This window comes from Eretmochelys imbricata, chromosome 11 (genome assembly GCF_965152235.1).
Source record: "Eretmochelys imbricata isolate rEreImb1 chromosome 11, rEreImb1.hap1, whole genome shotgun sequence".
NCBI classification, from domain to species: Eukaryota; Metazoa; Chordata; order Testudines; family Cheloniidae; genus Eretmochelys; species Eretmochelys imbricata.
The window spans coordinates 53033937-53047682 of NC_135582.1; the positions used below are offsets into that span (position 1 = coordinate 53033937).

The following is a 13746-nucleotide window of genomic DNA, read 5'->3' on the forward strand; positions in this document are numbered from 1 at the left end:
TGGAGAGCAAGTCTGTGCTTATAAAAAGGCAGAAGCTGGTAGAAGTTTGGCATCTGTCACTGCATGCAGCGATCCACCAGCAGTTTTACTTAAAACACTCCAAACTAGCTATATAGCTCCAATAATCCTACTGAAAGTCATAGTCTCCTCTTGCCTGCAGCAGATGGAAGTAGCCAGCAGAAAAGATTTGAGGACAAGAAGTAGCCACCCATATGTTTGCACTATCACCTCAGAAAGTGGGGGCTGGCAGCAATACTGAGAAAGCTGGCAAATCTGTGGCATGGCCAGATGAGCCACACACAGGAGAACAAAAGTAACAGACTGGCTAAATCACAAGGATCTTCACATGGAATCACTCTGTCTCTGTGCTGTTTCCTGTCCTCCCCCAGCACAATAGGCACTAGCTGTCTTGCTGCCACTAGGTTCCCCACAGGCTGGCAGCATGGCTGTGACTCCCTCTGATGTTGGAGGATGATCAGAGGATCTGTAGCTGCTGAGAGCTGCTGTAACTGCATTTGGGATATTATACCATTTACCAAACAGAATGGTACACAAAGTACAGCCTTTTCCCGGCCCCGCTCTTCCATCCAGCCCATCTCCCTCACACTTATAATTTTATTGTGAATCTTGTCTTTTTTTTTTTTTTTTTTTAATGTCAAATCCCAATTCCTGGAGACCTGTGGTTATGTGAGAAACTCCCCTTACTTTTTGTGGGTTTTCTTTAAATGAATGTTGCTAACCTTCCTGGGTATAGAGAGAATTTTGAAAACGTAAACCTAAAAGGCTAACAAACTAGAAGGCAAATAAAAAACCCCAAACGCTAATTATTTAAAAATCAGGAGACTTTAAAAGATCTCATAGCATCCTTTGGGGGCCTGATGCATATATTTTGAACACTTGGGAGTCCTGATAGTAGTTTTGAGTGGACACTTGGCACCAAGAATTCTCAGGGGGAGGATGTGATCTGTTGGAGGAATATATTCTCTCACTACCTGTCCCACCTGCATAGGCCTCAACTTTTCTTCATGCCATCCGTGCTCTTTTGCTTCCCATGGGGTTGCATAAAGGGAGGGGAGCATTTACACTATGTCTACACTAGAAAGCTCAAAGCGCTGCTGCGGGAGCGTGAGTGTGGTCAAGTGCCAGTGCTGGGAGAGAGCTCTCCCAGGGCTCCTGGTAATCCACCTCCACGAGGGGATTAGCTCTGAGCGCTGGGAGAGTGGCTCCCTGCGCTTGGAGCCTGTCCACACAAGCTCTTTAAAGCGCTCAAACCTTCTGCTTTTTCACACCCCCGAGCCAGCAAGTTAGAGCGCTATAAAATGTAAGTGTAGCCAAACCCTTGGATAAGACCACAGCATCTGTTACTAAATCCAAACTTAATAGGAGGTGCACAAACTAAGGGCAGGGCAGTAGCATTTTACACCCACTTTGCACTCATTTACCCTAGTGCAAATTCACTTCACAAGGCACGGAGCACCAGAGAATCAGACCCTGAGTTTCAGTTTTACTAATCAACTGGTGAATTGTTCCAGTCAAGAATACAGATGTGTGTGCAAAAATGTGTCCTGCTTGGTTTTAGGTTGTGATGGGTTTTTTGTTTTTGTTTAAACCATCCATGCTGATCTTTTCTTATTTTGCACATAAACTCTATGACTAAGGCCTGGTCTATATGCAGTTTTTGTACTCTTATAATTGTGTCTTTTAGGAATGTGGGTTTTTTTAAAGATATATTAGTATAACCCCTAATGCGGCTGCAGTTAAACTGGTAGAAGGGTACTGTAGACCAGTACAGCTTTTCCTCTTCCTGGACAGGAATACTCCATACTATGTTTATACTGGAATAGCTGCATCCACACTAGAGGGTTATACCACTTTAACTATATTGGTACACTTAAAGCTGTACGAACATTCATGTGTAGAATTCTAATTTTTGTTTCAATGTTATATTAAACAAAAACCAGAGGGAAAAATAGCAAACTTACTCGAAATACTAATTCATACTGATGTCCCTATACCGATATTAATGGTATTTGTTTAAAGGTCTGTTTTTTAGAGAGCAAGAAAATGCCTATTTTGAGGTTATGTAAATTTTTCTTTGGGGTATATGGGAGAAGCATACTTTTAGACCCTTCTAGGATGCAGTTACTCACAACATCTGTTCACTTTACAAAACAGAAGTGTACATAAGTCTCCCAACCGTCAGAGGGCATGGATAGTCCAGTGTGTGTTAGTTATTCTGTAAATCTGAAGTTTTATATTATAATCTAACCACAAGGGGGCACACTAAGACCAGCTACTGATAAATATTACCAAAGTAGGACCAAATTCAATGCTGACTGAAGAAGGCACAACTCCATTGACTTCAATACAATTATACCCTTATTCCACTTGTGAATTTGGCCCTCAGTTTACTTGTTTAATGAACTGTTCTTACTGGATTAAAAAAAAAAAGTTTGTGGAAACATTTCTCTTGTTCTGGGTTTCATAAAACTTTGTTTTTACAAAATATAAATGTTGGGCCCAATTTAAAAGAATACTCCTTAAGAAGAAACACATGCATTTGGATACATATATCCTGCTGTCTAACACAGCCGTTTTTGTTGTATAAAATTGAGGCTTTTTCATTCAAACTTCTAAGAAATTTATTTCTGAAAAATTCTCATGTATTTTATTATATTACGACTGTCTACTGTTCAGTTTATCATGACTGTGTTTATTTCAAAAGCTAACATGCCTACAAATGAGATTCGCGGAAATCCATTCTAAAATACTTTTTATTTGAAAGTCATAAAAAAAAACATATTACAAAACTAAAAAACTTTATACCTCATTTCCTTTGCTTCCAGCACTTGATTTCATTTCTTTGGGTTGCTGTAAAATGGAAATTAAGATTTATATTCAGGAAGTTTATAGACAGAAATATTTAGCAGCTGTATTCGCTACAGTGGTTCTACTACTATGGTTGTATAGTGATGGTCTATTTGTGCTGTGCATCCTTCAGAAACTAACATATGATTTCTTCAGGGATCTCAAAATAGTAAGTAATTGTCCCATGACACTAAATGGCCGGTGGAATCAAAATTTGTCTTTACATAAACTAATGGCACTGGATAATCCTGTGATAAGTACACGATTTACATTCAACACCTATAGTTCAGGCTCTGATTGTGTTTCTTCATAAATCTATTCAGTGATTATTTTAAAGAAAAGTTTTTAAAATACACGATTAACTCATAATATTTCAATAAAGCTAAGTTCATAATAAAATAACTAAACAAGAATGCAAAAAGTGAAGACTTGCATTCTAATTGCAGACTGCATTCTAATTGCAGACTCCATTCCTGCAGGACTTCTATGATACCCCACAGTGGTTAAGCCACAGAAAGAGACCACAGCACATCACTGGAGATGTAGTCCCATCAGGCAGCAGGACCAATCAGGAGAATGGGGACATAAAAGACCCAGCATTAATGTTGATTCTGACAAAACTCCATTTTTGATAGGAAAATTTTTCATTCCAAGTATTTCAAACACCCCTTTTCCTTTATTTAATTTTCATCTACTTGGTCAGTTCATTTGTTCATTCAAGAAAATATCCAAAATAATTAACAGTAGCAAATACGGAAACTCAAACGCTACAAATCATATGAAGTCAGATTAAAAATCTAGAGCCACTGGACACAGAGGGAATGGGAAGGAGATTGGTTTGTAGAGCAGAAAGTACATGGTACCTAATCTTGTGTGGAGTATTAACAGTGAACATTGTATAGCATATATTTGATAAAGAGAGTAAAAGCAAGTACTATGAGGCTATGTGTGCTGTTTCTTTAAAACTCCAGCAAAAAGCGGGGCATGATGGGGCTGTGAAAGGTTCTAGGTAGAAGCTCTATAGTGAAGCAGAGAGAAAGAAAGACAGACAGCTGTAAGAATGATACAGTTTTCCTTGTTCAGGTTAAAAAAAAATTCTGTGATTGCTCTACCAATGTCACATGACAAGAACAGTACCTGGCAAACTTACCAAATGTCTAAATTCTACAGACAGACTTCCATTTGCAGATTCATCCATATTCATAGCTTTGACATGAGTGCCACATAGAACAAATCTGCGATTACTAGAAAACACATTACAACAATGTACACAATGGCAGATAAAATAATGTGGGATAAGTTAAGAAGTCTCAAACTTTTATAGCCTTACCTTACAGTTGACACATTCCTTAAAAAAAAGAAAGAGAAAATATATCCTGTAACCCAGTGTGTGTGTGTGTGTATATATATATATATATATAGTATGCACTCAAACTAAGTAGCGCCTTTTTAAAAAAGAGCAGATTAAATTATGCCTTGGCCTCTAAAGGTCCATTCATATTATCAATGCAGCTGTGACTTTTGCTCTGTAATCAGGCAGGCACATAGCTAGTTATAAGTAATATGACAGGTTTCAGAGTAACAGCCGTGTTAGTCTGTATTCGCAAAAGGTAATATGATTCACTTTGTGCCTCCAAAGCCTTTTTTCAGCCATCAGAGCTATGTGTGCATATCCAAAGCTACCACTCTGCCTAACTATGTTTGCATCAATGCATTCTGGGAAAACAGAGGCATCTGTACAGCAGGGCACAGAATGACTGGAGGACGTGCACAAAGCATCAATATGTAGGGCAGTGCACTCTGAGATGTCCTCCTGCCCAGACACCTGGGAAGAAGGAGGACTAACCAAATCACACTGTAAAAAGAAAAGGGGGGGGGAGGCTCAGAGGAACCACTTACAGGAAGACAGCCATGTGCCACGCTCAGTCTCTGGCAGAGGTGGAACACTCTAAGCTTCCATAGTTATTAACTATAGCACCAGTCCTCCAAGAACATGCTTAACTTTACTACCCTGAGTAGTCCAACTGAAATCAATGGAACTATTCACAGAAATGAAGTTAAGCAGGTATGTAAATGTTAGCAGGATCTGGGCCTGTGTGGTGTTCTGACATAAATTAGCTTTTAGAGCTAGCTATGCTATTAACTAGTTACAAGTTAGAATCATTCAATTAGAAGTTGAAATGTGGCTAGCGCCTAAGGTTCTGCTGAGAACAGCCAGTGAGAAACCTGAAACTCCCATTCTCTTCGAGGATCCGGATCTTAGCAGTTATTTGTTTTGTGATTACAAATTAATGCAGCCTGATTTTGTCAAAAGCATAGGGGCATTGCAAAGACAGATGTGTTATGAAAGCCAAAGCTCGACCCAGGTTCACTTGGGTATGACAACCTTTTAGTGAACCTGGGCTAACATATGCTTTCCACCCAAAACTCAGCAAAACTGGTTGGCATTCCCTTTAACTTTTTTGATCTGTGTAAATGCAGAACTCAAGGGGCACAATCCCGCAGGACTCAAAGCTGAAAAATGGTTTGAATGAATATGCTGCTGCTGCCAGCCAAAACCACTGTGTTTCACACAGCTCCTGTTACAAATCTTCATTGGAACTGCTGACTCGAATTTTAAAATATCCAATATAAAGAAAGATTTTTTTTAAATATAAAATAAAATCTTTCACCAGTTATTGACTATAATAAACCTCCTTAATATTCGAATAGGTCTTGTATTTTAAAAACACAACAACTTTCAAACCACATAAAGCAGCAACACAGACTTTGAGCCCTAGGGGTATAATGTAGTCACTTACTTGTCAATAGTTGCTTTCACTCTGATCTGGTAGTTCAGCTCTGGCAATTTAATTAGCAGCCTGGGAAATAAAAAGTGTAAAACTGAATAATCAGAACTAGGACTTGTCCCTTTTATATAGTAAAGCTATTTGTCACTATAGAATAAAGGCCGGTAGTTCCCTAGTCAAAGGTCTCTAAAATCCCATTTTAAAGAAAACCAGACCAAGTATCCAGAGCTGCATCATGATTTACAGGGTCCCAAGCTTAAGTTGAAGAGGGAGGGACTTGCCACCTTATCTCCCTCATTCCCTCATCATAAGTGCTGGCATGTGACAAAAGTTAGGATGGCACAGATAAAATGTGAATGCATAAGACCTGCAGCTGTTTTGAGAGACATCAAGAGGATAGTAAGTATGGGGGTTCCTATACCCTTGTCCCCCCACAAGAATGCTCCTGTTCCCTCTATTCTTACTGCTGGTGGATGGGATTCAGCTGCGAGTTCCACCATCCAGTCCTATTTTCAGAGAAGGCAAGGAACCAGTGGGGAGCAAATTCAGGCTCTGAGTTATTGAAGACTCAAGCCTCCAAAAATGCAGTAATTTGCCTTGCTTATGTGCAAGAGTAGCCTTGAAAGTACTGCAGAGCTGGCTTGTGTGATGTGATATGTTATTATTATTCACTTCATTTTTGTGCCTTATTTTGTCTGTAATGTCATTAAAGCAAGAAGCCAATGCAGGATTTTTTTAAAAATGTGACCAGGAAAACATCTGAGGTCTTTACTCACAGTGAGAAGCTGGCACCTTCACTCACGTTGAGCACTATCTTACTCCATGTATAGCTGTAGGTGGCAGAATTTGGACCAGTGTATGTATGTCCTTACTCAAGAAAATTCTCATTGAAGGCAATAGGATCTCTGCTTGAGTATAGTCAGCAGGATTTGGCCCAATGAGTTAAATGTTGGCTCTCCCAGGATATAATGTAATATGGAAATAAAGGAATTAACACTAGTTTTCCTTTACTTACCTTAGTTTAACAGTGAACTGTATTAAGGTTTTAAGTACCATTGGCCTCTGGGGATGGGTGGGCATGCAGGGCTGCCTTTCAATCACAAATGAACTAGTTGGAAAAGAAAAAGCTTGATTAAAAGCATGCATAAATGTACAGAACTAGTCAAAAGGCTTTCACATCATGGAGGGTGACTTTTCTATGCATATTGGAGTGGCAGGTGTACATCCCAGTCCAACATCTCACTTTCTAGAGATTTCTTGCAAGTTATTCCCATTAAAAAATAGACTAGGTGAATATAATAGAAGAACACAACATAGCACACAGGTATCCTATTCCACTAAAAGATACGGGAAAGATACACCACAAATGAGGAAGGAAAACATGCTACAAAACTGATTCCAATAAAATGTCTAAAACATGAAATAAAACAATCATTTCACATTTCCGTCATATTTTGAAGACAAATGGCCAAATTTTGCTCTCCGACAGAGCCAGTCCTACGTATGTACTAGCAGTGCAGTCGCGTGGTACATCCACAGCAAAGGCAGAACACCAGGGATGGAACAGTAACAACATATGGTTTACTTAAAAGGAAGAAACTAAAAGGGATGCGTGAGTGTGGCACTCATGGTAGGGAATGAGAGGCATGGAAGAAATTGGCATCCCAAGGCATTGTTCAGAGGCACATGGATGATTCCTGTTGAAATCAATGGGAGTTATGCATGTTTATCCAAAGGCAGAACTTGACCACAAAACTTTAAGGGCCTGATTTGTGAAGCTCCTATCCCCAGGTTCCTACCAACATCTGTTAGTGTTATAGGGGCTCATCACCTTTAACTACCAAGCTCTGTTAAATACTCTCTTAAATACCAAGACGTGTTCAGGTTTTTTTCTTTTCGATGATAAATTGTGTTTGGTTTAGATTCCTGCATCTTAAATGACACACAAACGTATAACAGCTCACGAACCTTCGGAAAAGATGGTAGAGCAAGAAGTTGACTCTTTCCAACAGGTGAGGCCTTTGCAGTAGAATAGGATCTCCGTCATAAGTCAGTTTAGTCAACAGCTCATCCAATTTTTCCAGTTGCCTTCTTACTTGAAATAGGCTCTCTGCCAGCAGTGTAAAACTATTGCAGAACAAATGATTAAGTTACAATTCTCTCATATAAATCGCTTATTAGAACATAAAAGTTACTGAAGTTCTTGTCAGAAAAATCATAGAATTAGAATTGATTGGCATTTACTAGCCTTATACAAGCTAACCCCAGCCAGTTAAATGAATACATGTGAACCACTGGCCAAATTTTTCCTTTATCATTTTAGAAATTAGCCCTTTCCCAAAGACCTCATGAACACCGACTTGAAGCTGCCTGTGACTTGCTAAAGAGAAATATATATGCAACCAGTACTACAGGACAATAATGCCAAAGCTCAGTAGTATTTTTGCAAAACATGCTCTTTAAGAGAAGAACATTTATATCCCTGAGAGGTGAGGAGATGACTGTGAAAATCCAATCCAAGCACACTTGGCTAACAGTTTACTTTAATGGGATTCATGTGGCTAAAATCCCATATTGGACTTTTATAAAAGTCTCCCTTCCCATAACTGGGTGAGGAGTGGATAAAAAATAGCAGGGACTTCAAGATTTGTCCTGTTATATCTTTGTCACAAATTCACATAGGTCCTTACAAAAAGATCAGGTAGAGCTGGTTGAAAAAATTTTTTTTGAAAAAATATTTTGGTAACCAAAAAAAAAAAAAAAAGCTTTTCAACCAAAATACAAATTTTCATTTTGATATTGGTTTTCTGATGAAAAACTGAAACGTTTTCAACAATGAAAAATGGTTTTGTTTTTGCTTGTTCCCCCCTGCAACCATTCTTTCCCTTTTTCCTTGCTGACCTCACTATGCCTCTTCCAGCGGACGGGGGACAAAAGCTTCACGGGACATAAAAAAATTGTTGGGAAGGCACTGAATGGAACAAGAATGTTCTCTGGCTCCGTTACAACTGTCAAATTTAATTATGTTTATGTTCCAATTTGAACTTTGAATCTAGACATGACCACCTCCTTTTGAGCCTTGTGGTACTCTCAAATACAGGCTATGATCTCTCATTAAACTCCTACTTGTTGCAATGACCTATTGTTTCAAATCTGGTGAAGTGATGCGCTGAATGAGTCAAAGCAGGAAGTCTTTACCCGATAAAACTCCCACTGTCCTCAAGTGACGAGTTTAGTGAGCTCAGTGTGCCACTCTAATACGCACAGAGAAGTCAGACTCCATGAGATAAGAGCGTTGTTTCTCTGTGGGTTTTTGACTAGATCTGTACATTTATGTGTGGTTTTAATCAAGCTATTTATTTCTTTTTAGCAAAACTCCTTTGAGGAAGTGTATGTGATATATGGGAGGCTTCTCGCTGTTGTTTTGTTTAATAATCTGCAAGTGATGAGTCTCCATGTAGAGCTTGTTGTTTTGTATTCATTCTAACAGCAGATTACACCTATCAAAGCCCATGGCATTTCAGTTACTTACTTCCTTAAGTACCATATCAGCAGCAAACTCAATTAATTCATACATATGACAGGGTCCCATCAGAGCTTCTATCTTTTTACATGTGTTGGGCTACTATGAGGCAGCAGACTTCCTGTGGTTTTCACTGGAAAATTAAAGTAAATGGTAAGTTTACCAGTTCTGGAGCTGATCAAGCCCACTATGTAGAGGACCTCCAATGCAGGCAATTTGCTGGCGCCTCTTCCAATCTAGAAGCTCTTCAAGCAGCATGTTGTTCATCAAGACATCACTTTCATTTATTACTTGTGCCATTTTGCTAAGGACTTCCTGCAAGGAATAGGAAAAGTGTCACCAACTGATCACAGGGAACACCAATAAAGCTCACAAATGAAAACCAATTATTATGCTGGCCATAAATTTTAAATTCTTAGAGTTAGGAAAAATGTGCAACATGTTAATGTGCAATTAAGTGTTTTGGATTCACCTTGTTTTTAAGCATTTCTCTTTGAAACACCATATTCAAATTACTTAAGGCTTTAAATATATAATGTTCTCATGCTTATGGATTAATTTTTATTTCTGAGAAAGTGACCATACTTATACCACTACTGCTTGGGTTCAGGTGACTGGATTCTCTGGCCATTGTACTAAAAATAGTCCTGAATATTAATGAATTCTTTCTACACATAACTTTTTTTTAGTGAATTTATTATGGCATGACACCTCCAGGATCTTGCCATGTAGAGGCACCGTTAAGGTCACAAGCTCCTTTCTGTGATCTTGGACTGTATCCCCACATAGACTTTTCTTTAATGATGAAAAGAATATGTGGAAATTATATGGAAGTTTTTAAGCTATTCCAAGGTGAACAGCAAAAAAACAGACATAGAAGAAGTTCTTTCCCCACCATCCGTTGGCATGCAATTGCACTCAATAGTGTGATGTCTGGTTTTGTGGTTATGTGATTACATTGATCCGGAGTGGTTTTTTTCCTGACTTTAAATGCAGTAACTTGCAAACAAAGAGGATGAATCCAGAACAGTTCCTGTGAGCTGATGGTTAATCCTCACCTGCCAACTAACAGGCTCATGCCCATAGCTGTACTCTTTAGAATTGCCAGTTATTTAATTGCTAGTAAACTCCCCCATCATCCCCCTGGTATTTGTAACACAAAATTATGTTTACCTGCTGCTTTGGATGGGAGAGTTTGTGCAAATGCCTCCTTAAATGTGATTATTCAGTGTGGGAGCAGGGGGAGAAAGCAAATGAACCACAAATGACAAAACATGTTACCAACCTTTCTTTTGTAGTCTAAGGTATTGAGCATTTCCTGCAACATCATCATTTCCTGTTTCATCAGGACGCTGTTTTTGTCACCCTGCTCTACAGGGGGAAGAGAAAAAAAATCATCTGGTAACCTCCGTGTAAGTGTATGTGTTTATAATGGGGGTAGGAGGTGGGAAGCCCTCAACAGATTATATCCTGGTAGCTAGTAAAGAAATCTACGAATGTTTGTAATTAAAGTTTATATAATATAATTTCACTTGCATAGACTGACTCTAATATGAATTTAAGAATTATTATAGGAGCTGGGTATTTTGATTTTTTTTTTCTTGTGTGGAACAGGAGGAGTATAGGGAAGAAATGAGTTCTAGTAACATAGAAATTATTAGATTCTTATGTCTGTGTATACTCTTATTTCATTATTATATCATTCTGGTTTGGATGGGATTCAAGTACTGAACTGTGATGAGCCACTATAAAATTGTGTCCGATGCTGTCAGTAATCATAGCAAAGTTCTTTGGAATCTTAGCGTGAACGATGTGTCCGGTTGAGGAAATATTTGCAGGTGGGGGATAGGTGCAAGAAGGTTTGGTATTTGGGATGGGGGATTTTATGGTGCTCGTAACCATGAGAATTTTGGAAGTTGTGAGTACTGGTCACTAGGTGTTTTCATCTTGACGTGATCTTTCCTGCTACTGGTCGTCCACTGGCTTCACGTCTTCCTAGTGTGACCCACTCCCTTTTCCTCTGCAGCTCTATACCCCTCAGTTTCTCTACATCTCCAACTACTTTCAAAGAAGAACTTAATGCCATCTATATCTGTGCTGGGCCCTGGCATGTGCCTTCCATAGAAATTTGTGCTCTGACACCTTAAATCTCAGTCTCATATGACTGGCATGCTGAAGAACTTGGGGCACCTAGGGGCCCAGATTTCTCTACGTGTTCAAAGGGAGGTGCCATTAAGGTCTCAGTGCAGACATAGCTGGGTGCCAGTTTCACACTGCAACAACTTCTTCATCACCCTTCTTCAGAAATGACAGGTTGCAGATCCCAGAACCACTGCAGGCTGCTCAAGCTTGCATTTGGAATGCTTACCAGATGATCATCACCGCTCTGGTCAGAAAGACTGGAAGGCCAAGTTAGTGGCTAATAAATTGGTTTTAGAAAACTCCACTATGGGGGTAAGCATGGGGACCTATACATTCCACTCTGTAAGAGGAAGGGCCATGTTAAATATGAAAAAATTGTTTTGAAAAAAGTGTCCTCTAAACTATGGAGACCATAATTCCCAAGACTTGATCACACTGCTTCATAGCTCATTTACAGAAAATAACTGCATCTGTACACTGAGGATATTATTACTTTTTTTAACCCCAGAAGTGTGCATTATGGCACAGACAGCAGTTTTGCATACACATCATGCTTATATCTCAAAATATCAGCTTTTGTGCTTACGTATGCTTTGAAGGTAATACACAAAACATATCTGTGACTGGAATCTAGCCCTATAATCAACACTTTCTCACAGCATCTTAAAATAATTATGAAAAAGCTTACCTAGGCTCTGTATTGTTTTATACCTGAAGTCAAACTCCTCTTGCAAATCTTCTAAGTATTTGACATCTTGTTCTGTCATCTTTTTATAAATTAAGAAGAAAAAAAAAGATTCAGTATAGCACTTGAGGGTTCACCATATCCGACAGTTCCTAATTAACATTATTTTATTTTGTAACTAGCCTGTAGTTGACTTATTTCAATATTTTGAAACTAGACTGCAGTTGACTTATTTCAATATTTCCCTTCCCTGTCAAAGACTTGACAGGACTGTTTATCTCCTACTCCCTAATCTCCCAAAAAAATGATAATTTTGTGTGCAGCTGCAGACCATAATATTATAGAAGGAGAGAGGGGTTCCCTTCATTGCATCCCAGGAAAGTCATATATTCTCTTCTTTCACACACTGATATTCTTATTGATACAATCAGCCCAATCATGAACTCTGCTGTAGCAAAACCACATTGATTCAAGTTTTGCCTGCAGAACAAGACCCTGTCTGTATCTGGCGACATAATTTATTTTCATCCAAACCAGTCTCCCCAAATAATAATTCAAATCCTTATTTGTTTGAAAGTAGAAATGACTAAAATTAGTTAAGACGGCTTTTCAATAATATAAACCTAACTAAAACACATTTATGTAAACTATTAGAGTAATTGCCCTTTGACACTTAAACAAATCAAGGATGCCCCTCCCCCACCCACATTTTAAAATCTAGTAGTTTGGCACTGTAAATTGTCATTCTTTGAAGAATAGTTGATTACTCACACTAACTATGAAAATTATTAATTAAATTATGCTTGTGGATTTGAACACACAGCTACTCAAAGTATGGCATGGGGATTTTTAATGTGGATATCCAAGAAAAGAATTTATCTTTAAAAGTATAATCCCAAGAACTAATTTAAAAAAAACCCCTAAACAAAACACTTACTTCCACCATCTTGGTGTGCACACAAAAACACCTGTTTGCAGAGTATTGCCACAGCAGAATAATTTCCCTTTTTTAACTGAAAGCTCCAATTTTTCATTTGTTTTTATAATTCTTTGGCCTATTTGGAGATTTAAAGTTATTCTCCACTGCTCTGAGGTGAAACAAGCTGAGTCATACTTTGTGCAAAAGACCTTCTCCTGTGACAGATGAATATCTCAGAACAGGGCCATACTACTCTGAAGGCCTGATCCCACACCATTTAAGTCAATTGAAGACTTTGCATTGACTGCCCTGGGAGCTGGATCAGGGCCTACAAGAAGGGAGTGGAGATTTCCAGAAAAAGTTCTGGCCAGCAGAATGACCTAAGTTCTGCAGGTCTGTAGCCACAGACTTCATTTTTAGATAAAGACACCTTTATGAACTTTGTGCAAAGCAGTGAAACTGAATGACTGCTTTGGCCTTTTTCAGAGTTTCACTTTCATGCTTTAATATTTAAAAGGGTTTGGAAAGACTTCTCCAAGTAATCCATCATAAAAGATGATTCATGAACAGGCTCTTCCCCTAAGACACCCCCTCCCTTCCCTTAAGGCCACACCCCTCACACTCGCTCCTCTCCCTCCATCACTCGATGCTCTCCACCTCCCTCCCCTCCCCACCCCACCCGCAGCTGGGCTCCCTCTGCTCCGGGGCTGGGATGGAAGCTGCAGCCCATGCAAGTAGGAGGTGGCCCCGGCTGAGCAGGGGCTGGCACGGGTTGATGACCTGGCATCTTCCCCCCCACCTTCCCACTCCCACCTGCCTA

At 39.1% G+C, this 13746-nt stretch overlaps 1 protein-coding gene across 1 annotated transcript in view; it reads right to left on the minus strand.

Moving 5' to 3' along the window:
• The window catches only part of STAT4 (signal transducer and activator of transcription 4), a 57739-nt gene that overhangs the window by 15460 nt on the left and 28533 nt on the right, over positions 1–13746 (minus strand). Inside the window, exons 5-13 of the mRNA XM_077829906.1 lie at positions 12011–12089; positions 10466–10551; positions 9344–9495; positions 7626–7784; positions 6673–6765; positions 5670–5729; positions 4199–4216; positions 4019–4112; positions 2827–2871 (exon numbers count right to left, since the gene is read on the minus strand). Coding sequence (XP_077686032.1) covers positions 2827–2871; positions 4019–4112; positions 4199–4216; positions 5670–5729; positions 6673–6765; positions 7626–7784; positions 9344–9495; positions 10466–10551; positions 12011–12089 — 786 coding nt within the window. The remainder of the gene's footprint in view (positions 1–2826; positions 2872–4018; positions 4113–4198; positions 4217–5669; positions 5730–6672; positions 6766–7625; positions 7785–9343; positions 9496–10465; positions 10552–12010; positions 12090–13746) is intronic.